At 38.2% G+C, this 27,434-nt stretch overlaps 1 protein-coding gene across 3 annotated transcripts in view; it reads left to right on the plus strand.

Moving 5' to 3' along the window:
* Positions 1-27,434, plus strand: part of cpamd8 (C3 and PZP like alpha-2-macroglobulin domain containing 8) — a 44,037-nt gene that overhangs the window by 11,661 nt on the left and 4,942 nt on the right. For 2 of the 3 annotated variants that reach the window (XM_059569561.1, XM_059569562.1), the window contains exons 17-41: positions 73-231; positions 323-465; positions 570-632; positions 1,051-1,282; positions 2,571-2,724; positions 3,588-3,727; positions 4,305-4,356; positions 4,483-4,781; positions 8,248-8,473; positions 8,592-8,768; positions 8,906-8,987; positions 11,634-11,790; positions 12,077-12,151; positions 13,203-13,368; positions 13,452-13,538; positions 13,615-13,751; positions 14,400-14,555; positions 14,816-14,878; positions 15,533-15,780; positions 15,878-15,965; positions 20,507-20,581; positions 20,761-20,866; positions 21,698-21,808; positions 24,164-24,376; positions 26,183-26,257. In XM_059569561.1, the coding sequence (XP_059425544.1) occupies positions 73-231; positions 323-465; positions 570-632; positions 1,051-1,282; positions 2,571-2,724; positions 3,588-3,727; positions 4,305-4,356; positions 4,483-4,781; positions 8,248-8,473; positions 8,592-8,768; positions 8,906-8,987; positions 11,634-11,790; positions 12,077-12,151; positions 13,203-13,368; positions 13,452-13,538; positions 13,615-13,751; positions 14,400-14,555; positions 14,816-14,878; positions 15,533-15,780; positions 15,878-15,965; positions 20,507-20,581; positions 20,761-20,866; positions 21,698-21,808; positions 24,164-24,376; positions 26,183-26,257 (3,484 nt within the window). The remainder of the gene's footprint in view (positions 1-72; positions 232-322; positions 466-569; positions 633-1,050; positions 1,283-2,570; positions 2,725-3,587; positions 3,728-4,304; positions 4,357-4,482; positions 4,782-8,247; positions 8,474-8,591; positions 8,769-8,905; positions 8,988-11,633; positions 11,791-12,076; positions 12,152-13,202; positions 13,369-13,451; positions 13,539-13,614; positions 13,752-14,399; positions 14,556-14,815; positions 14,879-15,532; positions 15,781-15,877; positions 15,966-20,506; positions 20,582-20,760; positions 20,867-21,697; positions 21,809-24,163; positions 24,377-26,182; positions 26,258-27,434) is intronic. The other variant, XM_059569563.1, reaches the window with a different exon arrangement.

Here is a 27,434-nt window from a genome sequence, read left to right on the forward strand (position 1 = left end):
TTCCCATATGAACCTTCAAACATGTCACACATAGCTCAGAAATGGTCTTAACAGTTTCTTCTGGGATTGCAGGTGTTCAAGGAACTGGCTGAATTTGATGTATCTGATGCTTTTGGGGTACCCAAAGATGAGGGACATTTTTGGTGGCCCGGCTTGTCATCGCGAAGACGACGTTCTTCTGTGTTCCCATGGCACTGGGACATCACTAAAGATGCCCGTTTTGCTTTTACTGTGAGAACATTACCGTCTCCCATTTTTTCAAAGAACACAAACCTCTAGTGTAGATATTAAAGGCTAATATGTTTATGTAACTCTATTGTAGGAGACAGGGCTGGTGGTGATGACCGATATGGTTGGTCTGAATCACAGGCAGAGTGGAGGGATGTACACGGACGAGGCCGTGCCCGCTTTTCAACCGCACACCTCCACATTAGTGGCAGCTATGCACCCCCGATCTGGGACACGGTACATATACACACAGTGTCTGAAATTATAAAGGTTAATCTGACAGGGGGTTGTCTCTAAGGTCAGTAAGAGAGTCGTTTCTTATGCCAGTGTGTTTTTTTCAGGGCAGAGAACCGCAGGCGTACGTTCTTCCCAGAAACATGGATATGGCATTGCTTTAATGTCAGGTAGGAAAATAGTACTTTACGGAACTAAAATTATATAAATTTAAGATAAAAAAATAGTTTTTTTATTAAGCATTAAATTGATCAAAAGTGACAGCAAAGACTAAACAATTATATTTGAAATAAATGCTGTTTGTTTGAACTCTCTATTTAAAGTATCATGAAAAAAGACTCCTATTTGCACCACAATTGTTTCACCATTGATGATGACAAGAGATCTTTCTTGAGCAGCAAATCTGCATATAAGGATCATGTGACACATGGAGTAAAAAAATTGCTACTGAAAATACAGCTTTGCCATCATAGGAATATATTATATGCTAAAATATATTCAGATAGAAAAAAGTTTTAAACCAAAAAATGCAGCCTTGGTGAGCTTATGTGTGTGTATAATTTTGCAAATTGTAACTGTGATTGACAGCAGTGTTACTGGAGAGGCTGAGTTACGTTTGGACATCCCTGATTCCATCACCACATGGGTGACGGAGGCTATCGGTCTGTCTGCTGAAAAGGGTCTGGGCTTGGCTCAGATGACAGAGCTGCGCACATTCAAGCCCTTTTTCATCGACTTCACCCTGCCATATAGTGTCGTCCGTGGTGAACAAACCAAAGTCCCACTGACAGTGTACAACTACCTTCCCACGTGTGCTGAGGTGTGTGCATGTGCTTTTACGCAGAATAATACAGCAACATTTGTTACAATCTTAAAAGATTCATGATTTTTTTTTGTGTGTTGTTCTTTGAGGTCCACTTAAAATGTTATCAAGATTTTTACATCAAAAAAACATCATAATTTAGAAGCAAAAGGCTATTTTCTGTCCGGTTTTTACCCCCCAAATCTGAACACTCTGTTTGAATAAACGTGGTGGATTTTAGACTCAGAAGTTAACGCCCACTGCTATTACTGGCTTAAAGTTGTTTATGTTTGACAGTCTACATCTTTCAGAGATGGAAGTAATGAAAAACGTAATGAAAACCGTTACTCAGTTACATTTACAATATAGTCGGCACAGCATTGTCTTTTAGTATCAATCTTTCTGAAAATCTTGCATCGAATTGTGCCTTGTTTGTAAATGAATCCATGGTAAATGTCAACAAAAGAGAAAGTTCTTACTGATGCGGTCTGGCATTTCATTAAAAATAAAGATCATAAAATAAAATCTATCGTTTGGTTTATGCATAGACCTGCGTTTGCCTCTCTCAATATTTACACTACATGCGTGATTCGGTGGGCGGGGCTAAACAGGCAGTGATGTAGAAGCAGGCGTTGATCTTCTGCGGAGGCCATGTTTAGCCGTACTATTACATAATACAACGGTATATTATACAACCTGACATTTTAATAGATTGGCTTAAATATCAGCTATTTTTGGACTACCAATATAGTTTTGAATTCTGAAACAGGATGTTTTTATAGCTCAATGACCTCTTATATATCAGTGTTATCATAGAGAATTGGGGAAAATAAGTAACCAAACAAGACACCCTAGCAACTGCCAAGCAAACTTGGAACACCATAGTAATTAAATAGCAATGCTTTGGCACCATGGGAATGGATTTTGCATGGACAAGCACCATTTACATGACACTTGCATGTCTTTGACTACCATAGATTCTATGTAAACCATTTTTTGCCTTCATATCAAGTGGACTGAAATGTTATTTAGTATAAGCTTTTTTTTTTTTTTTTGACTTGAGGTATGTGCAGAGAAAAGATTTGCAGCAGTGTTGGCACTGAGAGGTTTTAGAGTTGAATCCTTGAGGAACGATGGCAGGCAATGAGATAGGCAGCATGGAGAATGTGCAATGCACCTCAGAAATTCCCCAGAATCCTTTAGGAGCCCTTGGGAGTTCATGCATTATAATGCGAAAATGCGGAGCGCATGTGTTTGTATGATAAGGAGAAACTCCATTATTTATTTTTACACTCATTCTCCATAGGTCCATGTGAAAGTGTCAGTGCCCAAAGGGATCAAGTTTGTGGGTCACCCAGGAAAACACCATCTTACCCGGAGAAAGTGTGTGGCGCCTGGGGAGGCCACGCCCACTTTTATAGTACTGCTCTTTTCTGATCTGATATCTGCCAATATCACAGGTTAGTCCATTGAATACTTAATCAATAGGTAAACCAAATATTTCACAGAAGCAGTATTATAATTCATAAAAACTTGACGAGGTGCATCTTGGGATACTTTTTAAACTGTATTGAAAGAGTTAACCTGTATGCTGGACACTTGGATCACAATGTTTTTAGGATCATGAGAAACAAATTCAGTTGCCTGGTAGTTTATAAATCTTCTGCTTGCTTCATGTTTGACAAGAATTGTGTATTTGTTCTCACTGTTGTTTACAGAATGTTTATTACAACAAGACATTGCAAACATTCTTGGGAATATTAATCAATCATTATCGCATATTTTGACTCTTTGACTTGTTTCAGCCTGCAGTTTCTTAAATGTACTGCCATTCTGGCCTTAGCAAAGCACAGCGGCCAAATGAAACCCTTGTCATTGACTTATCTAATGACCCATGCTGGACAACAACGATGTTCTTTTTAAGCTATCAGACATGGAAAAGTACATAAGGGCATAGAAGTGGGGGCCTTTTCTATGCATCTCTGTGGCATGTCAATGAATTTGCAGGTCAGTGCTGGCCAATGGGCCCCCCATGGCTCTGTCCTAGTCCCCCTGGCTCCAAGTCCTTCCTTCTCACTACACACATACAAAGGGGCTTTGCTGGCAAGCAGCCATTCTGCTGCGAAGCCATGTGTGTATCCTATTATCCCCAGGCCATCAGGGTCTCAGAAGACATTACAGGGTTTGCTGCCAGAAGTCTCCCATGTGTGCACTTTTACATGTATACTTTTCCAAACACCAACTCTTCCCCACAATGCAAATAAATCATTTTCAGTGTCGGTGAGTTGTGATCTGTCATTTCTCATATTTGTTTTCATGGCAGCTCGCGCCCTGGCCTACAGTGAGCCAAGTTGTTGCTCCGATGGGCTGCAGTCCAACAAAGCAGGCAAAGTGGGTGAGGAACAGGAGGACAGGAGAAGCCCTGCGGGAATGGACTATGTGCGCAGGAGTGTACTGGTAGAGGTGGGAACCCTGGGTCTTACTGTTGCTATATATTCTGTTGCAAACTGGTGTATTATGTAAGCATTCCGATAGTTTTTTAAAGTACCGGTTGATTGGCTGAGCACTGTATAGTAAGCACTGGGAATCGGTTGTTGCTGTGTTCCAGACCAGAGAATGTGATTGCTACAAAGTTAAAGGATTAGTTCACATCCATTTTTATTTTCTTTAGAAAATGACCGATCGTTTCACTAGGTAAGACCCTTATTAATCAACGGGTATCATGTAGAGCACTTCGAAGCTGCATCGAAACTGCAATTTGGACCTTCAGCCCGTTCAGCCACCATTGAAGTCTACTATATGGAGAAAAATCCTCTAATGTTTTCCTCAGAAATCTTCATTTCTTTTTGACTGAAGTAATAAAGAAATAAACATCTTGGATGGCATGGGAGTTAGTAAATTATCAGGATTTTTTTTATTCTGGAAGTGAACTAATCCTTAAAAAAACGTGTAGAGGAGTAATGTGATTTGCCTGGAGCAAAGAGTGTGTTTTTTAGCATTTCGTTTGCTTAAACATCCCTTGTTCTTGCTTTTTCTATAGCCTGAAGGTTTACCTAGAGAGTACACATACAGCGTCTTTTTCTGTCCAAATGGTAAGGTCTTTCCTGTTGTTTAATAGTTCTCTAATTTGTTCATAATGATAGTAATGAGTGAAGAGTGGGGAGTGGGGAAAGAGTGGGGAGTTTATTCTCCAATATTTCTTCAATGACATTTTGCAGAACGAATCCATATCTCCACACCCAACAAATATGAGTATCAATACGTCAAGAAGCCAGCGAAAGTCACGCACATACAAGTGGCCATCAAAAGTCATAACGACGCCCACATTGCCCTCTCGCCCAGTGCACATGATGGCACCGAAATGGTGGAAATTGTCTTGGGTGGGCGGCAAAACTCACGCTCCTGGATCTCACGGGGTAAGATGGGAGAGCCTGTAGCCAGTGCCCCGACGCCAGGAATCCTATCCTGGGATGAGTTCCGAAGCTTTTGGATCAGCTGGAGAGGAGGGGGAGTGCAGGTATGTTAGACTTGAAAACATTAGGAGATGCAGTTTTTGATTTGATGGCTAAGGGTGCACACACACAAGTTCGTTTGACTAGTGTGATCACTCATTCCATGCAGTTTGTTTAGCCATCCCTGGCTCTGTTGGAAGAGCTGGGCCAGCCAGAGCACAGTTCAGTTGGGCTTGGGTGTGGTAAACGTGTAGTGTGAGCACTAACCCCACCCGAGTCCGGAACTTGAAGTGATATATCTGCAGTATATTGTGAGAGGGCAAAGTCCCAAAGAGTCCCAAATGACTCAAAATAATAAACATTAACATTACATTTACATTTAGTCATTTAGCAGCTGCTTTTATCCAAAGCGACTTACAAACTAATAACTTTAACCACAGTTAACAAAACGATGGACTCCACTGTGAAGTTTCCCACTTATGAAGTCATGACTACAAGCTTGTTGCATTGAAATGATTTGTTGTCAGAAAGAATAAAATGTTATATTCCATTGGTTGATAACCATAAACATTCACCGCGCTAGATAGTCAGCTTGCTCTCAATTCTGGAATTTTGGTTCAATACTTGCTTATTTCACTGTTTATAATGCATACAATATGCTTAAAATGATTGTTCATATATAAATAGGCACCACAAGACAAAGTGATGTAGTTGTTGTTGTAAAAAAAAAACTAATAAAGAATAGCATTGACAGCAATTGTCCCCTCCACATGTTTAAAGTTTATGGCCCGCCTAACTCTGATACTCGAGTATCAAATAAATCTCTGTGTTTCCCAGAAGTAAATACGACTTGAGAGTTTGTTCATGTCCAATGTCTAATTGGTAAACTCGTATTTATGATAATTCCAATAGCACTTGAAGGCAACATAAAGAGTGCTCCGGCCTGAAAAGTAAAGTGCAATGTGAGTGCAGGCCAGCGGTGGAGTGGGGAGGGGGCACAATCGCGTTAGGACTTGGTTCAAGGCAACCATGCCTAGTGTGAGTACACCCTAAGATATAGATGGCATTTCGGGATGGGAGTTTAGGTCAAACTATAGGATGTAATATGATTTATACAATTTTAAGACCACAAGTTAGATCTACATGATTAATCATTAAAAAATTGTGATCTCGATTCAAAAACCCACACAATCTTATTTCTAAATGACAATGATTTGTCTGTGTCTAATAAAACATTGACAAAGTCATATCAGAACATTCAAATCAGTGTTCGCACTGCCACTATCACAGAGAGAGCAGTTATCATGTTTGGATATGAAACCGCTTCACAAGCAGTCTTTTCAACCACACAGTATTATCTTACAGTCATTCATATTATCGCAGATGTATTGGGATAATAGTTTATAGTTTGGATATAAATACTGATGTCTATGGTTGCAATTAAAATGGAAAATATAAATTCTCGCTTCAAATTGGTGCTTCAAATAACATTTGTGGATTACAATATTTATTTCATTGTTTCACCAGTAGGTGGTGATAGACAATTGTAAAAAAAATTTTTGTCATCGATTCACTCATTCCGAGCGCCAACCTCCCGCTGTCTCTCGTGAGGCCAATAAGGAAGTGACTAAAACTGCAATTCATCGACTGGCCGCTTGAGGCTGGCTGCAAAAGGGAGTCTGTTCCATAGACTCCCCATGTTAAAATGCCCAACTTTACAGCAGGAAAAAAAATGTTTACAGCCTGGTTCAAAAAATGATTTTGGTCTAAATAGCTAATTTTGCCCTTCATGACAACTGTGAGGGGGTGAATTTTTTTATAACTCATCCGTTTAAATTATATTAAGACTTAAAGTTCTGCATAATTAAGGGCGTGGCCACTTGAGTGAGGGAGATTGCCGCTGCTGACACTGCCGTCGTGCTAGGTGGGCGTGGCTACAGCAACTAGCTCCCGCCTTTTTGCCCATTTTTGATTGTCCGGGAGAGTCGCGTGGTGACGCGCTGCCAAGATGGCGACGGCCCACTCTACACACTTTAGGCTTCAAAAACTCTCTTCAGTAGTCTACGGGTGATGTCACGGACACTACGTCCATATTTTTATACAGTCTATGATTCATTCAAGAGATTTATTTAAAAAATGCTGATTTTTTTCAGCAACGGAACAAGTGAAGTATTTATGAGTGAGTCATTGAATCATTCACTCAAACATATTTTTAAATCAATTAATTAAACATTTTCTAAATAGAATGGGGCAATACATTTTTTGTCTCTGCCTCTAGTAAATTACATATTATTTTGCTTAGTTAAGAATCGTGGGAGAACTGTGATCTCTGTTTAAAAAATAAAAATAAAAATTATGATTCTCAATTTATCCAGAGTCTTGCAGCTTTACCACAAGTGGTTGCTGTCATCAAACTGAGCAGGTTTGTTCGGACCGTGGAGGAAGTGGCACTTAAGTTTCACTTCGGTAGGGAAAACGTTTAGCTGAGTTACAGTTCACGTTGGGAGAGCGCAATTTAGCAACATTTATGAATATCAAAAATCCATTTGGTACGTTTTGTGAGTCTTTTCCATTTGGTAAATATCTGGGATGATAGTGAAAAATTTTATACGACTTATTGATGGAGTTGTGTTGTGCTACATTTCTAGCTTGTTACTGGAAAACTGGCTACACCATTTTCAGAACCGCTCAGCTAATGTCATGCTATTAAAAAATGTAGTTGTGTTAGTAGTCGCTATGTTTAGTTAGTTGCTCCCCAATCTAATGAGGTCATATTCTACTGGCTAATACCATTGCAAAGACCCAGTGATTTATTATCATTGAGTAGCTCTCACTGGCACAGAAATATTCACATCCAGCACCTCTACTCTGTTGCACTGGTATATTGCTTATAGCTGGGGCTAGATTTGTTTTGAAAGGGACCTATTTTCATTGTTGGATGTTGAGTCATGTTCCATTGTACATGTCTAATATAATAACAAATCTTGATCATATAGGGAGACTGTCTATTAATGTGAGATTTCAAACTGAGTCTATGTAGGCTTAAGGTGATGTTGGTAGCTTTTGCCAAGATTTGGCAATTGTTTTTTATGAGCACCCTGTGCCTGTTAAATGCAGTATTCATCAAACTGCTTTTTGAGTAGAACTTAATTGGTTTCCATGTTGTTATTGAAATAACGTGTGTCATGCTTGTTTTTACTCTGAATGAGTGCATGCCTATCTCCGGCATGTCATGCATGGATCAGTTCATCATTTTGAAAGGGTGTTTCCGAAAAATAAATATTTGGAAAGAGGCCTTTATATATTAAATAAAAAACACCTTCACAGTGCTTCTCAGTTTATATTCGTCACTGTATTAATCTGGTTTTCCAGATGGACCACTTGAAAAGTGTCTAATTTTTTTTAAAAACAATTAAAAAAACTATCTATCTAGGACTAAACTATCTAAGATAACAAACTATCTTGCCCTAGCTGTATACCAGTTTATCACTATAGTCTAGTTTTATGGTTACATAATCTTTCTGGTGATAGGTGGGGCATGGCCTAGAACCATCCAGTGAGACCCTGATTCTGCAGTGGGCTGGACCACTCCCTTCTCAGGTGTGGCATATTGGTTTCTCCACTGGCTGGGGTTCTGTAGGTGAGTTTAGGATCTGGCGCAAAGAAGATGCAGATGAGAACCACAATGAGGCCTTCACTCTGGGAGTCCCCCACAATGTGGTGCCAGGCTCAGAGAGAGCCACCGCCGCCATGATTGGTGAGAATGAATTTCTAGTGTAGCCACTAGCCACCCAGCAGAACAAGCAACTAATTCACCTTAAAGTTTCTTTAATTTAGACATGCAGTTGCTATTGTGACAGTCTTTTGTGGCCCAGGTGATGTTATGGGGCCTACTCTCAAAAATCTCGACAAGCTCCTCAGACTCCCCTTTGGTTGTGGGGAGCAGAACATGATCCACTTCGCTCCCAACGTCTTTGTTCTCAAGTACCTTCAGAAAACCCATCAGCTCAGCTCAGAGGTGGAGGCAGAGGCCACTGACTACCTACTGCAAGGTACAAGACAAGACATGCTTTCATTCTTAAATGTGTCGTCCTGATTATTAATCTTCTGAAGAATTATTTTAAAGTGATTGAAGGTCTGTATGAACGCACTGCAAACAATGCCTTGGGTCTTCTAATGTACCTGGCAGGTTATCAGAGACAACTGACATACAAGAGGCAGGATGGTTCCTACAGTGCCTTTGGGGAAAGAGATTCCTCCGGAAGCATGTGGTAAGCCTCTACTGTGTGAAGTCTGTACATGCTGTGTCTGCTAAGAAGTTGGCTTTAATTACAATAGCGTAAACCATATTTTAGTTTCTAGTATGGCCTTTATTTAACCCCCCTTCTCCAGTCAGAGAAAGGTGAACTTCACAAACATCCATGTTTCATTATTTTTCTACAAATCTCTTCATATATTGACACACCCTTCTACTCTGTTTGATTTATTATAGAAGCTAAACCTCATATTGAAAGCATGTGGTGTTTGTGTTCCCTAAGAAAACCCAAAGAAAAATGTTGTCCTCATGATATATATTTGTTTAGCACAAAAATATTTGAAATGATTCATTTATTTAAGCATGGTTGTCTGACTTTTAATAGAGCCTTGGATTGTAAAATGCCAAACTGACTGTACCCTGGAGCCTTATTAACGAACTACTAATAAGCTCCCTGAATCCAGTCACTGGAGTACAGATTTATTGGTTGTTTTGGGGGATTTCTTCCCGTGGTTCAGAACAGACATCATTAACTATGCCCTCTGTGAGGTCAACAGACCCCTACTCCCACTATATTGCCTTTTCCACCACTGGACAGACTGGAGTTACAGGAAAATGAAGTTAGCCTTGGATGTTGGAATAACAAAAAGTAGGGTGCATACTTAATCCCTGCTCCCCCTCATTTCTGTATAAACTTGCATGACTACTCATTTTAACTAGTTATTAACCAGTCATCCTGAAAAGTAGTCAACTACACGGCAGGCTAATGTTTATCTTGTCCTTGGTTTTTGCTGTTTCTGGAAAGTGCAATGCTACATTGGCAGAGAGAATGTGGGTGGAGAAAATGTTTGCACAGTTAAGCACAGGTGAGAAACAAGAATGAATTGAGAAACCTTGACACCACTAAGAATGCTGCATTGGGTACTGTAGTTGATGGGCAATTCCATTTTAAAGCTGCTAGGACATGGTCCAGTAGGTATGTCAAACCCTCTTCCAGATTGTACATTCGTCTGAGAATGCATATAAGTCCGAAACAACCCTGCTTTTGTTTCTGGTCCAGTTTCAGCTACTAGCACTGATCATTTATTGCCAGGTGAACAGCAGCTCCAGAGCTGGGTTAATATGTCCCAGGTTGGGCTGAATGATAGGACAGGAAATTGTGGTTCCTAATGAAAAGATTGGCCATAATGGTGCAGCAAGTATTTAATGTCCCCATCAGCGCCTTGGTGCCCGAGTAATGCCAAGGCCTTCAAACCTAATCTTCTTCAGTGGAAAGAGCAGCTAATGTTCAGGAACACAGTGGAAACTTTTATTTATAAATGCCTGGAAGGTTGGTGCAGCTTTAGCAGAGTTTCGTAATGTGTGAGGATGCCTTCGAAAGTGGAGGAAAGATGTTTAGACCTTGGACCAGATCTGGCAACCCATCTTCTGGCATCACTTGCTGGCATCGGCATGTCTGGATCCAATGTGAGCCACATGCGGCAGTAATCTACCCTACACCCTCCAGCAATCCCACAAACTCCTGTAAAGTTGCTGCAGAATTTGTTTTCCTTTAGTTCACCTAAAACTAAAAAAGTAGTTTCAAACCTGCTTGACATTCTTCTGTGAACCACTTTTTGTGAAATGTTAAATATATTGGGTTAAATATGATAGGGATCTAGGCTGCCGGGATCAACAACAAATGCTCTAGACGTGGAGGAAGAAACCCAGATTAACACAATGCAGGTCAAATTCTGTTGTTGGGGTGCCTTAAAACCACATTGAAAAATTATATGCTTAAGGTTAGTAGCTCCTCACCTCAAGTTTATGCATACTTGGAGTGGTTCACCACAGATGTTTTGGGATCATTTTAAGAGCCCTGTTTGCCTTGAGAGTCCTGGCGGAGGTTTCTAAGCATTCCAAAGCATTAGGTAAGGCGACTTCTTACAAGGGTTATATTGTGAGAAAGGCACCTTGCAAACCTCTGACTGAACGTCTTGCGCAAGCCTACCTAAAAGAGTCAGGGGTGTCCCCTTCACTTTGCTGCTCTTTATATCATCCAAACATTTACTAGAACCTTTCCCCTAGGTCAGGCAGCTAAAGTCTCTGATACATATTACTTAACATTATAAAAATTCCTGTAGGCTCAATGCTCCAGTCTTACAATCTCTCTTGGGGAACATAACATTCAAGGCCAGGCCTGCAAGGACTCTGTAGTGTTGTTTGGGTGTTTGTTTTGACATCCCTAAAGCACATGCAACAAAAAAATCCCTGATTGTTTTTTTATTGACCTTTATTTTAAGTGAAGTCACTTGTATCATCATCTGGCCGCTTTTAGGAATGTCGTCATGACATGCCATGTAGCGTTTACAACAAATAAGCACATGGTTTGCATGTTTGTAGAGACCTGGTACAGTTGACTCACAGAAGTGAAAGCATTTACGAGACAAAGTCACTCAGCATTTCCATTAGCTGTTTCTTAAATCTGTCAAAGTTCATCCTCAATTGGAACCCATACTTTGAATGCAGAAAAATCTACTTTGTTCGCAATCACACTCTATTATGCAGCGTGACGTCCAGGCAAGAGTTTGCGTATGTTTGACAGACTTTCCAAGACTGATTTAAAAATCGTTTACAAGTTGTCTGTAATGGACTCACAACATAAGACATCTTGGTCCTCCAGGTTGACTGCATTCGTACTGAAATCATTTGCTCAATCACGTGGCTTCATCTTCATTGATCCTGAAGAACTACGTGCTGCCAAATCCTGGCTGATCACTCATCAAAAGGAGGAAGGATCATTCCCAGCAGTGGGTCGGATCCTCAATAAAGACCTGCAGGTACATAAATGGAGACTTACTTTTTGTTTAATACTGAGCAGTTTGGAGTATCTCTGAAATTTGAGTGAGGTGGGTGAACTGGGAAAGGTCCATTTAATTTGTGATGGTTTAGACATAAGTTTCTACAATAAGGATAGCTTGGACCAAAAAACGTTTACACTTGATCCTTTTAGAAGTCCTAGAAAAATCCTTAGCTTTACAAGTTCTAATCAAAGTATGGAAGAGGTAATAGAGGTGTTTTTTGTCATCACCTTGATGAAAGTTGCTCTGTTCAATTCCTTTTAAGGGTGGGATTCATGGAAAGATCTCCTTGACTGCGTATGTGGTGGCAGCTCTTATGGAAACTGGGATTACAACCGAGGTGAGAGATCTACCACATCTTCCACATCTTGTTTATCCTGTGTCTCATTAAGCAGCGAAGTCTCTTTTCGCACAAATTTCTGGGATCTGTGTTAAGAGGGCATTCCTGTTTGTGAGATGATGGATGTTCTGGCAAAGAATCAACAGTATTTCTTTCAGCCTTGTGATAGGTAATCTAATATGGAAGCTTGCTGTCTAAATCTAAAGATTTATGATAAGAACATGCAGAGACAATGGAATTCTTTTGAAATTTTCACCCTGCCTACATTCCTTTCTTCAAACCTAAGAGATTTGACAATGCTATTAAAACCACATGAAAACCAAGTCACGATTCTATACATTGGCCAGCTAATGCATGCAGTACATGTTCATTGCCATTAAAAGTGCAGAATTAGGGCTGTCAAAGTTAACATGTTATTAAAGTTTTTTTTGGTTTGATATTATAACTGATTGGAGTTAGACTTGTATGATAAAGCTGATCTTGATTTAAATAATTTAACTGTTTGACAGCCCTAAAATGAATAGGTTCAGTCATTTGTACAACCTGTGATTTCATTAACAAAACAGCACCCACTAATTCCCGCTAAAATTAGCTTGGTTAAGTCTTGCCTACCTGCTCTCTGATGTGTCACTTTGGTAATGTGTAGCATTGCAGGCTTCAGAATACAGCCAAAATGAGTCACTTCAAAGATTCACTACTTTCACTCTCAAATCGACTTGATGAAAAGAATACCAGTCAGATTAGCGTGCATGGCTGCTCAGGGCTAGCGTCCAGCTTCCATGAGAAAAAGGACATATGGTACAGATAAAAGTCAGTCCGTTGATGCTAAACAGATGAAAGATCATTAGGGAGGTTGTATGTTTCTTAGGAAGGAAAAGCTGAAGGATTGGAATGGATTGGTAGTGAAGGTATTTGAACTTTAGCACAAGAAACACCTGCTAGCTGTGTAAAAGCTTACATGCTACACGTTAGCAACACCTACAAGTATGTTCAAATACACTTATTAAACAATTAATTCTCCTTATTCTGCTCTGAATGTTTTTATATTCAGGAGGAGAACGTTGCTGTGGCTAAAGCTAAAGCGTTTTTGGAGAGCAACACATACTCTGCTGATGACCCATATACTACTGCACTGTCCGCGTATGCACTTACATTACTCCGTAGTCCCTATGCTCCATTGGCTCTGCGCCGACTTAACCACATGGCCATCACCCAAGGTACTTTATTAACATGTATTAAAATACAGTTGTTGGTTGAGCTTGGGATGTTCTTGATCCCAAATGTTCAACTGTCTTTGCAGATGGCTTCACTCATTGGAGTCTTACTGGCAGCACTGTAACTGATGAAGACACGTTCATGGGCTTCAGCGATGGCCTCTCCCAATCAGGTATCCATCAATCATCAATCAGTTAATCAACTTGCCAACAATATTCAACCTATTAAACTTTTTTCTGCTTTATTAGTTGTTTCGGCTGAAGTTGAGATGACAGCTTATGGTCTACTCACCTACACACTTCTGGGTGATGTGGCATCGGCTCTACCTGTAGTTAAATGGTTGTCGCAACAAAGGAATGCCCTTGGTGGTTTTTCCTCAACTCAGGTGACAAATCTGTGTTATGTTCTTCAGTCCTTGATTTATTGTGAATAAAAGATGCATGTTATGATGGTTTACTATATTTACTTCATGTAATGAAGAATGCAAATTTTCTGTCTGCCCCCCACACAACATACTTCATTTGCTAAGGATCAAAAATCCTGTTTCCCACAATTTCCCAGATTCAACCTGTGAGCTTTTTTTTGTAAGCTTGCATGCTGCCCTGGTGACTTCATGTGCCTCTGCAAGTCTTGGAAATTATGAAAATAAATCTTGCAATTATTGGATGGGTGGACTTCAAATCAGTAGGGGTTGGGGCATCAAAAGTAACTAGCTGTTTTATGGATGGTAACTGTAATATTATTGCTGAAATCTGATTAGTAATTCATTACTAATAGTTAGTGCACAAAGTAAAATTACTACTGTGACTAGTTACTAACACTGACGATGATTGGGATAAAGCGGCTTCAAACAGCAACGGACTGCTTTTGTACTGCTTAAAAAGTGGAAAGTTGATGACAACAAAAAATCACACATCAAAATGACATGCGCCTACTCTATTGTTAAAAATAAGGTGGATACAGTAAGTAGAGTACATTAGATAAAGCATAGGCTAAACGTTATTTTCTTCTGTTTTTTTTTTTTTTTAAACAGGATACTTGTGTGGCATTGCAAGCCTTGTCTGAATATGCCATCCTGTCATATGTGGGTGGGGTCAATCTCACCATATCTCTGGCTTCCACTAATCTGGATTTCCAAGAAACATTTGAGCTCCAGTGGGACAATAAGAAGATTCTGCAAAAAGCCGTGGTAAAATAGCAAATCACCCACTAATGCTATTGACATTTTTACATTCTACTGTCAGAGAGGTATTTTCAGTGAGGGCCTGAACTTGATACGCCCCTCCTTTCAGCATCTGCTTGGCACATCACTCCATCTTGTGATTAGCAGTGTCAGTTTAAATGCGTGTAATTTGGATGTTGGACAGGGGCCAGGCGGTTAATGTATTTGCTTATACTTGCACAGTTAATCTGATTGATAAGTCTTGCATTCTCTCGTACTTTGTTCAGATACCCAGCATTCCAACAGGACTGTTTGTCAGTGCTAAAGGAGAAGGCTGCTGTCTAATGCAGGTACTATTGGTTTCTGGCAAACATAATCCCACATTCTCTCCATGGATAAACAATTGTACTCTTCCTCCTCATCTAGAGGCGAATCCCTCTTTGGACAGCCAGCTCTCTTTCCAGGGGAAATTCAGTACTAATGTTCACATTCTTGCCTTTAGAATGGAAAGATCTGGTAAAACTTAAGCAATTTTGTGCCAGGGGTATGTTCTTTCTCCTGTAATCTACCCCCTAGATAGGATGGTCTAGTGTAATTTTTTGGGTAAGATGTCCCTCAGAAACAATAGACCCATTCTGAGCCACGTAAACAACCAGAACCATGTCAGCACCTTGACCTAGAACGTTCTGTTCGTAGGTTGTTTGGAGAAAGAAATGCAAATTTTAAGAATCTTGCATCTGTGCGCAAACAAATAGTTAACAAAACCCCTTACACCAAATACTACATTTTGGCATGTAATAAGAATTATTTGTGCATAAGGACATAAATCAAAACTTTGTGTTAAGTGGTACAGTTTTCTCATGGTAGGCAATTAAATGGACAAAAAAAATCTTTAATATTTATTTATTTATATCTGCTTTAAAATTTCTTTGAAATGGGGTACTAGATAAAGCCATGGTGCTATAACCTCAAAGTATCAATTATGTCCTTCTCTCCATCTTTAGATTGATGTATCCTACAATGTTCCTGATCCGGTGGCTAAGCCTGCCTTTCGGCTTAAAATCGATCTCAAGGAACCCAGACAGGAACATCACATCCAGCCATCGTCACGACACATGTCTCCTCGGTCCCGTTCTCGTGCTGATAATCGATCAGAGCTGAGCCGCAAACGAAGAGCTCCTGTAGATGATGAAGACCCTGCGGCCCACCAAGACCATTTGGACTACCGCGTTTCTTTAGAGGTTTGCACCAGGTAACAACATCATTAAAATGATTTGATGCATTTTAGGCCTATTTCACTTGATTTGTTTGATATGAAAGAATAACTAACTCCAAATGTACCTCCTCAGGTGGCTGCATGCTGGCTCATCCAATATGGCTGTCTTAGAAGTCCCTCTTTTGTCTGGCTTCCGTGCAGATATCGAGAGTTTGGAGAGGGTGAGATTGCCCTTTTTTGTGTATTCTCTCTCTCCTAGAACTTGCCATTGTTTGCCACATTCACATTTTACAACATTCAAAGTAGACACAAGATTGACAAGGTGTCTCTATAATAGGCCAGTGCATCTCTCTCGCTCTTTCCTTGTCTACTTCTCAGCATGTGTCCTCTTGGCAGATGAACAGAGTTTACATCTGGAGGCCATTTCAAAGGAGGCAATATGGCGTGGAATTTATCAGTCTCTTCACTCTCTCACCAACACACACAAACATAAACACACACAGAACACTCAACACTCTTTCTTATTTGTATTGTGTCAAATAAAATAAAAACATGAAATTATATATGAAACACATTTTATATAATATATCATGGGCATTTCCTCCAAGGAGACAAGGGAGGCTGTGTCTATTCAAAATAATGGGTGAGAAATAAAACAGCGCCAATATTACAAAATATAGCATTAAAAAGTGTGTAAATGTCCAACAGCGACACCTAAGTTCCAGCAGGAGTCCGTGTCTCTCTCGTCTCCCCCTGAGCCCACAGAGTTTTAAAAGACCCCCTGAATCATGCCGTGAGTTTGTTGCGGGTAAATGAGAATGAATGGGATAAAGTCATGTGAGAGGAGGCAGTGCTTTCATCGTGATGTGACTGGACATGACTGGTTATGCTCGGCTGTGATTGGTTCATGTGATAAATCCCGCCTCTTGTGTTTATGCTTGTTCCACATTCACAATTCAGTCTGAATTAATAATATAATGGCATTAATGGGGAAAAAAGTAAACAACTCATCAACTTGGATATAACCACTTTGTTACATCAAAATAAGACTTGAAATGGCATAAAACATGATCTGTGGGAGTTTTTAGTGAGCTTGGTGAAATTGAAAGTAAATCTCCACTTCTGTGACCAGTATTTACCGATCTTTGATGACTGATGATCCATAAAATTCAAAAATTGTTGAAAGTGTAAAGAAGCCATTACAAAGAATAGCTGAACATTAGTTCACAAATAAAATATATTGTTTAAAATATTATTGCCTTGAGTTATTATTTTGGAATAAATGCAAAGGCCGGAACACACCAAGCAAGCAACGGTCAGGTTAGTTTGTTTGGTGTGTTTCACTAGTCGGCTCTCGTCGGGCTCACTTTGGCAGCAGTTTGCCCCATTCAACATGTTGAAAAGGCATCGGGACTGTCTGCGCTCTGATTGGATGTTCAGTTTAGTAAACAAGTCTTTAAGAATTAAAGCGAAAGTGATGAAAACAAGCATGTAAATGAAGTCGGTACAGACAGAAGGCTGTTTAAATGTTACGTGATCTTTCCCAGTAATACGCAAATGTTTTCATTACAACATGAGTCACTTAAAATGATTAAAGTTATCAACATTACTAATATTCAAAATGTTAAGCAAGCGCTGCTTTGTTTATGTTTCGCATATCTACGTTCTCGTATATCTTTGTTTCGGTTTCTCCTTTTGAATGGTGAATATGTATACTATTGATAGCCTCTGATGTAGACCATTAATTCCTCTCACACATGCGCAAAACGCACGTTAGTTTGCTGTCTGCTGTAGTCTGTGTGGTGTGTTCGAGCGTTTCTGCTGCGTGTCAGTTGCGTGACGGCTGCTTCGCGTTTTCTGTGTCTTTACACACCAGAATCATGCCTGACGCGGCGCTGGCGCTACTGTAGGTGACATAGAGGGAGGGCGCCGACAGACCAGGATCTTGTCTTCACGACAACAATATCTATACTTCATGTTGAGCATAAATATAAAGCCTACTGATAAAGGACACCGTCAGCAGTATTGACGGCAAAATAGACTATGTTTGACAGGTGCAATATGCCAGTGTGTCACCGGCCTAAGGTTTTCAAAAGGCATCACACGAGTGTGAACATCACTACAACTAGGAAAAAAACGATTGTAATTCAAAAGCAGCTCCCATTGGCATTTAAACAGACCTTTGCTCTTAATTCCGATCGGTTCAACGCAATAACGAAATCTGAGCAGGTCTAAAAACTGAAACTGTTGATGCTGCAATTTGGAAAAGTTATATATATATATTTTTAAATATGAGCAGGCCTACAAGCTGGGATTGGTAATGCTGCACTGTAATCATAGTTATTTATTTATATTTTTCATTATATTTTATTATATGATATGGTTTGAGACTGAGAGTATTTTATTTAGTGGAGAACATTGCAAAAGTATTTTATTTCTTATTCTTTTTTTTAATATATATATATATATATATATATATATATATATATATTATTATTATTAAAAAGTATTTTTTTAAAAGTGTAAACAAATTGTTAAAAAAGTTTATAGTAATAAACAACCTGCATTTTAATGTTTGCATTTCTTTCCCTTACTGTACCGAAAATGAACCGAACCGTGACTTTAAAACCTAGGTGCGTACTGAACCGTGATTTTTGAGTACCGTTGCACCCCTAATATGTAATAGACCAAAATACAGATCAAAGTATCTACTTCTAAACAAAAAAATAACTTTTATTCTAGCTAGCATTCTTTTTTTTATCAACACTTAAATATATAGGTAGGTTTCATAAAAATATGTAATTTTGAGCAAAAAGGTGAGAAAATCAATTTTTTTCAGAAACTACATCTAGATAATATTCCATTTGATTACGATTATGCATAAAACCATTAAATTGCTTCCATTACACAGCCATATACCACTTCTTGGATCATCATTTGACTAATTTTACATTTATATGTCTATAGTTGATGATTGCAATATCTATCATATGCATCCGTTTACATAAGAGATCGCTAGTTTTTTCGTCCTGTTCAAGTGTGTTTTTTGTTCTGGTTGTTTTGTACTCATTCAGAAGATGTGTAATAGCGCCCCCGAGTGTATAATAGTGAAAACACAAAAAGCCGTAAAAACTTGTCAGTGACGGGGAAGCGTTGTCTTCTTAATGATGAGATAACTCGTCAATGTTGGGGAAGGAGTTATATATATAATCTGATAGTGTAAGTAATGTTTATTTAAACAAGAAAATGTGACTGGGACATGGATTTACTTGTGACTTACAAATCTTAAAAATGTGGAGTTTGCCTCATTTCAGAACACCACCACACACCACATACGTGACCTAATTCTCAAGAGGTCAAGCAGCTCTAGTTGGGCTTACAGACCATCCAGAGGCCCATAATGTCCACAACAGTGGCCTGTAACAGGAAATGCTTATGGGGGTATGGGGCAATTAACCCCACCTCCCCCTCCAGCTGGGGGTATGTGGATAAATGGAGTTTGGTTTAGGTCACCTTTGCTGTCCCCAGTCAACTGATTGTCCCTCATTAGTCATGTTATAGGTCCCAGGCCTCATGTCCTCCACGCTAGTAAACCGACGCTACCACGGGAGCTGTATAACATGAACCGACTCCGAAGCTCACCGTGGTGGAACATGTCTCATTAGCGCCATTAGCTAGTAACGAGCTGGCTTTACACAGCCACCTCTGGCTGGCTCCATGTTTATTGCACGACCTCGGCTGTTCACATTCCTTGTTTCGCTATGGGAAGCAAGATTGCTTACACCGTCATGTCTCATTGTTTTAATTTATAGTAAGGGGGAGGACATGCTTGGAAGATTGTTTGCTTCTCATATATTCCACAGTGAAAATCAATATTTTTTACAACGAACGGTGAAGTCAACAGTGTTGTTTATGTATAAGGCTATAAATGTCTAATTACAACAACGATCTTTGGTCCCTAAGGCAGCAAGATTCCTTTTTTAGACTTTTTATTTTGGCAACGCTAACAAGCAAGGCGTTTTTTCCTGAAATCATGCTCTCTGCTGTGGCTTTTGGACAAATCAAATCACTCTTGGTCATTTATTTGGGGCTGCAGTCACACTGTGTATGTTTGTGTGTGTTTATGTTCGAAAGTGTCCTTGTGGCGCCAGCTCACACTGGGCCTCTCATAAACTGTGTCCGAGCACTCACCACCTTTCTCTTTCACACACACACACACAAATAGGATGTTAGGGTGCTAAACAGACCCTGATTAAAAATATCTTCAAACACCTCATGGAAGGAAGCGCTGTAAGATACTCACGTAATGAGTGTATGACATGAGCAAAATTTTGATCAGTTCAATTTCATGAAATGTGCAGTGAATGATATTGTTCATTGACAGGCTAGTTGAATTGTTGTGACAGCTAGCAGGTTTGAAAAGTCAGATATACAGTATGAAGGTGAAGAGAAATTCCTGCATTAGTCAAGTGTACCAGTCAGATGTTTACTTGTATACAACTGTTAACTACATAGAAAGTGACTTTCTCTTTAACTTGCAACTTTCAACAGAGTTAGCTAAATGCTAAATGAAAAATCTTGGTTTAGACCCAAAACTTACCTGGCTAACCAAATTAGCCACATTGAAAAAATGGTTTACGTGTATTGTGCTTGTACTAAAATATAAAACTATTTATTAAATTATATTTGAGCTTATTTTAGCATTTAAGTTAGCATTGTTCACAGTGCTAAATAATCCTCTTTGTAATCATTCTGTTCCCAGCTGTTGTTGGATAAGCGAGTGGGGCTGAAGAGATATGAAGTAGACGGACGAAAGGTTCACTTCTACTTTGACGAGGTGAGTTAATGTCACATTACTACATCTTCGTATAGCTCTAGCAGCACTTTTACATAACATGGGAGCTGTACCTTAAAATACTTGAGGTTAAAATCTCATATATCTCCAGGTGTTCTGTCAGGGGAGTGTATTAAGGATTTGTCATTGTAAAGTCCGCTGGGATCTTGTCTTTTCCACAGATCCCAAGTCAGTGTATGACATGTGTGGCCTTCAATGCTGCGAGGGAGTATATTGTTGGCAAAACAGCTCCAGTGCCAGTGAAAGTCTATGACTATTATGAACCAGGTGAGTCTGGACCATCCTACTCCATATAAAAGAGAATTGTGGTGGCACCACAGTACAGCAGTATTTGTTTTGACGGTACTCTGGTATATGAATATGGTAATCATTCAGTACCATGCATAGCATTTACAAGGTATTTCAAATAAAAACAGGGTATTATCATGGTTTCATCACCAAGAAGGCAATAAAACCTTGGTTGCTTTATAAGTTGAGTCAGAAATACACTAATTACAAGTTCCCAGCCCATGAATGACTAAACAAAGTTGTATGTACAATTGGAGAAACTCTAAATTTTAGATATGTGTGTATGAATGTCCTTATGGTGAGTTTAAAACATAGTGGAATGCAAGTTTGTTGTATTTGTTAATGAATGATTTTACAAAATATTATTTTAATTGATTATAGTTCTGTTTGGGCTACTTCAGTGTTATTTTTCCAACTTCCGAATGTGACATTGTAATAACTCTTTAGTACAAGCTTCCCAGGAACACTTGAAGGCAGCATATTATAACAAGTTCTTTTATTTGAAAAATCCAGTGGAAAAAAATCATGGACAACACATTTTTCTGTTGAGATTACAGATTACACTTAACAACCAACAAGTAGTGTACCAGTGTAGTTCGGTTTGTGAGTAAATGACTCTTATGAACAACGATTCTTTTCTGAATCAGAAAAGAGCCTCACAAATGAGTCACAAACAAATGTCTGAATTTTCTAAGTCGTTACTGAAATTTCATAAAGTTTTAACTTTTCGTTTTATCCAATCTTTGTGTTTTTTGAATTACATTAATTTTGCACAAGACAATTTTACTGACTTTGTGTGTGTGTATACAGCATTTGAAGCCACTCGTTTCTACAATGTGAGCGAGAGCAGTCCACTAGCACGAGAACTATGTGACGGCACCACATGCAATGAAGTGGAAAGCTCCAGCAATCACTGGACAGGTCAGTATTAGGTATCATTTCAACCGGTTGACCGTTAACCAACAGTAAGAACTTTGACCGATTAATACAATCATGCAAACGGTTTAAAGTCATTTAATTAAAAAAAAAATTTCAGTAATTTATCGAAATATTTTTTTAAAAATCTGCCGCATGGTTAAAATATGCTATGCATATAAAATTGCGTTTTTGAGAGAGAAAAACACCAAGAAATCACTCTGACTGACCACATATTCAGATTTTCAGCAGCTACTGAACTGGGTGTCCACTTGGTCGCAAATTTTATTATTTAATTCAAAAATGACATGTGAAATGTTCACAAATATTATAAACATAGCTATGCTATTTTTGTTCCCCTCACTCCACAACAACAGCATTCAGAGAAGAACAAGAATGAAAAATATAGGCTATAAAATGACAAGCCAAAACAAATTAATTTAGTCTAAAGTGAAACTGAAACCTACATTGGATCTCTTATTTGACACAAATCCAAATGCTTCCATATTCGTGATGTATTTGAATGACAAATTATTTATCATGTAGTTCACTCGTGTTCCAATATCCACATAAAACAAAATGTTTTTGGTATAACATCATGGCTGTATGGTGATAATGCTTAACAACACAGATTGTACTACATATTTAACCTGAGCAGTGTGTTTATTTCTATATGTTTGGCTGACTGTATTTCATCATGGTAATGAACAGGTTGCATTTTCAAGTTAGAAATGCTTAACTGCGTGTACGTGCAGCACAGGCGCAATCACTTGAATAGTTTTATCCACTTGAACAGTGGAAACAACTACTCCTAGTCATACAGATAATCGACACTGTAAAATGTTTGGTTGTATTTGTGTACATTCACAATAAAAATAAATCTTGTGCTTTTGTAAATTGAAGGAAAATAGGATGCCGCCTTCTGCCGTCTCGGTTTCCTTTCGCGCATCCAAAATATAAACCAAAACTCTGCATACTTTGTACAGTTTTTCTTTCATTTTGTTAATTTATTAAGTGAAAATATATTTCTCATATAGGCATATTTATTCATTATATTTAGGCTCGGCTATCTAGCTTTATTGTCTTTTTCTCCGCTTGCAGTAGCACTGTAGGTACATGTTGTGATGTGACCATGTGAATTGTGTTCTGTTGCTTGCTGCTTTTTGCACAGATAAAATTAATTCCTGGAAAACTAATTTTGGTATTTTTGACAGGTAACAGACACTTATCCTTTCTAATTTAATTAAATTCTAATTTAAATTAATTTTGTCGGTTAATGGTTAATAATTGGTTGTCGGTTAGGAGAAATAACAGAATTGAACATCCCTAGTCAGTACATGTTTGTCTCCTAGTATATATATACATATATATACACAGTACAGACCAAAAGTTTGGAAACATTACTATTTTTAATGTTTTTGAAAGAAGTTTCTTCTGCTCATCAAGCCTGCATTTATTTGATCAAAAATACAGGAAAAAATGTAATATTGTGATATATTATTACAATTTAAAATAATTGTTTTTAAATGTATTATACTTTAAATTATCATTTATTTCTGTGATGCAAATCTGAATTTTTAGGATCATTATCACATGATCCTTTAGAAATCATTCTAATATGATGATTCATTATCAAAGTTGGAAACAGTTCTGCTGCTTAATATTTTTTCAGAACATGTGATACTTTTTTATGATACTTTGATGAATAAAAAGTAAAAAAAAAAAAAAAAAAAGAAGCTATGTTTTTAAAATATAAATATTTTGTAATAACAATATACACTACTGGTCAGTCATTTGGGGTCAGTAATTTTTTCTTTATTTTTAAATAAAATCAATACTTTTATTCAACAAGGATGTGTTAAATTGATAAAAAGTGATAGTAAAGAAAATATATTATTAGAATTTTTTTGAATAAATGCAGTTCTTTTTAACCTTTTATTCATCAAATATATTAGACAGCAGAACTGTTCCAACACTCCTAATAAATCAGAATATTAGAATGATTTCTAAATGATCATGTGATAGACTGGATGTTACATGTGACACTGAAGGCTGGAGTAATGATGCTGAAAGTTCAGCTTTGCATTACAGGAATAAATTATTTTTTTAAAGTATATTCAAATAGAAAACTATTATTTTAAGTTGTAATGATATTTCACAATATTACAGTTTTTTTCTGTATTTTGATCAAATAAATGCAGGCTTGATGAGCAGAAGAAACTTCTTTCAAAAACATTAAAAATAGTAATGTCTCCAAACTTGGTCGGTACTGTATATATATATATATATATATATATATATATATATACTTCTAATTTCAAATGCTTCATATTAAATGACCCATTCACTCTCCCACTCAAGGCTTTGTGCAAGGTGGCCAGTGCAACAACATTTTTGATTGTCCAGAAGAAGAACACTACGAGCGATGTACGTGTTATCGTGACTGTGGCTATGATGGCGAGCCCGTGTGTGGTTCTGATGGCCAAATCTACCAAAACCAGTGCCAGATGGAGGTGTCCGCCTGCAGGAATGGCACACGGATCGAGCAGATGCCCTTCAGCCACTGCCCACAGAGTAAGTTCTACGACCTCCCTGCATATTTATGGCCTAGAAATGTTGACAAAATCCTGTTTTTTTTTTTTTTTACACAATTTAAGGACCCAAGCTTTGTAAACCTGTACCAATCATTACAAAACTAGTTTTTGCCAAGATTTTTGCCATGTGATCTTGAAACAGTTGCTACCCTTTCTAGTAACTTTAGGATGTAGTCATGCTCGTTGCATAATTAGAGAGACGTTTTTTCCGTCCTTTTAAGAGGTTAATGCGTAGGACTTTTTGATAAACACAGGCATGAACATGTGAAGAAGACTGCAGATGTTTCAGCCAAACACATCTCCAACCTAAATCACCGTAATGCGTTTTAGAGCTTTCATAGGGTTGTTTTGGTGTGTTGATGAGATTCATATCTTGCCACTTGACATCCGGTTGATGTTTTTTTTTTCATATCACAGACAAGATTAAAGCCTCATCCACTTTGTGCATCAAAGAGAATCAAAGTGTTTTCAGTACTTTGCAATTATCCGTGTCCAGACAGGCCCTTATTCAAAGAATCAAACCCGTGTTTTTGCTACAGAGAAAGACTGAGGTGTGTGTACCTGCTCTGGTAGGAACATCTGTTCAGGTGCTGCAGTTGCAGATGATATAAACACATGCATATACTCATACACAAACCAGTATATGGTGTATTACAGGGCTCCCCAAATGACAGAGTGCTTTTGTCCGGGGCCCTTTGACAGAGAAAAGAAAGAGGGAGGCAGAGGGTTAGAAAAATCCTTTCACATTCCTTTCCAACGAGCGGACCAACAACAAAGGGGCTTTCTTGTTTTACAGAGGACCAACATCGGGAGGGGGACACAAAAATGGTTATGCGGGACACCAGTGCCAATATGGTAGAGCGCAGTAGCATGTTTAAGGCTGAATAATTATTTTATTTGCAGGTGCACTGTTTTAAACGAGGGAATAGTATTTGGAATTTTAGGAGCCATGCAATGCAGGTTCAATGCACAGATTATAAATTACAAGCAGATTTGGTTTTAGTCTGCTGGTACGGTTATAAATTCACAGTGATTTTTCTGTAACATTGTGAATGTTGTGATTATTTTAATTGTTTCATTTTAAATTTTTGCATCAAAATTCCTACAGATTAATTTCAGAATTGTTTGGCAGCTTGATTGATTTCTGTAAATCAGTTAAAATTGTTTCAAATAGTTCAAAACTCATCAGCAATTTCTATTTTGCATCATTAAAAAAGTTTATATATTTTGAAATCAGGTTTTGTAAAGATACATTTGTCAGTTTAAAGTGTCAATAGATTTAGTTCAGGATCATTGGTGCTCTTTCTAAAAATTCAGAAGCAAATATTTTGCTGCTTAATAGTGTGATTCATTTAGTGAATCAGTTAAAATAGTTTGTTTCAAGGGATCAATTCACAACCATTCAGTGTGTTTAGTTTTTTTTGTGCAAATAATTTTCAAATATGCTTCCATAACATTTTTCTCATACTAAAATGTTTTAGTAAGACTATAAATAGGGAAATATTGATTTTTATTACCACGTGTTGTAAATTGGCCCATGTAACTAAATTTATTTAGTGAAAGCATTGTGGAAATAGCTGAAACAATGGCTGTTTTCAAGAATGTCTCATAGCAATAGATAACAAAATATCAGACCATCTGGTATCAAAAGTTCAAACAAATGCTATTAGAGTTGTAATTGGAAGCCAGATGTGAAACACTGAGCAACCAGTGTATCTGTTTCATAGGTAAAGTACTGCATTGAACTTTAATTTGACCTGTTTATGTGTGCATTGTCATCCTACAGTGGAGGTGGCCGTAGAAGAGCGAGAACATGGTACAGGAGAAGAACCAGAACAAGAACCTATACTTATTCCTGCAGGTATCATCTTCTCCCCTCTTCTACTTTTCTTTGAACACATCTGCATCAGTGCCCTGCAGGTGTGAGCGTGTGCCACACATGGGCAGGTGTTGAAGAGTTCAGCGATCAGATGCTACATGCATAGAAGCTTATGCGTGCACAGGCTTGCATATCAACCCAGACTACATTAATGCTCAGATAATTAGTATCCCAGCCTCTTGTCGCTCACCTCGCACCTTCCCGTATAGGGCTTGGCCTGTTCAAACACCATTAAATGTTAGAAGTTAGCTGGATTTGATATGTACAACTGAAACAGGTTGAAAATCAATGCTGAAGTATTTTTGGAAGGATTTAAATCCAGAATATTCTTGATTTTATTGCCCTTATTGGAGTCCTTTATAATATATGAAAACTGAATTCAAGTGAATTACCAATTAGTTCAAAATACATTTTCTAAAACCAAGTATTATCTTGCAGAGTTTTGCTTGTTTTGATTATGTTTGGATATTTTATTGGAAAACAGGACAAAAGCAAATATATATGCAGTGTATTACCCTCATTGGAATGAAGCTAATTTAATGAGGAAAAACATTACAACCCATTAAGTAGCGAAATTAGCACTTAAGGCAAGTTAGAAGCACTCATGATATCACATGCACTTTCAGCTAGGTATGTGTGTAAGTATGTGTCTGTGTCCTCTGGAAAACTCCCAGACTGATTAGACAGTTTCTTGCAGAGCTGTTAAGACTTGCCTAGTGTTGTGTTGGGCCAAGAAAATGTGTCTATAGGGCTGTGGTTGTTGGGGTTCCTCAAGGTTATGGTTTTGGCCCGCTTTTATTTATTTATTTATACGTTTCCTTTACCTAGGTGCCACCTGTTTAAATGTTTGCAGGAATTTACAGTTCTTTTTTGCTTGAGGTAATTACCAAGTTTGTTTGCACCCTATTAATGATTGAGATGACTTTCTTGGGTTTGCCAATTGAAAATCTGTTTGGAAAACTCACACCATCACCTGTGTAGCAGAAATGTGTTTTGGAATCTGAGAGCATTTCCTTGACACAAACCTAAATGTTTTTCAAAGCAGAATTTCTGATGCAGCGATGTCTTATTCTGACCTAAGCTAAAAAAAAGAAAAGAAAATAAATAAATAAATAAATATATATATATATATATATATATATATATATATATATATATA

The sequence above is a fragment of the Carassius carassius genome, chromosome 16, assembly GCF_963082965.1.
Source record: "Carassius carassius chromosome 16, fCarCar2.1, whole genome shotgun sequence".
Classification (NCBI taxonomy): Eukaryota; Metazoa; Chordata; class Actinopteri; order Cypriniformes; family Cyprinidae; genus Carassius; species Carassius carassius.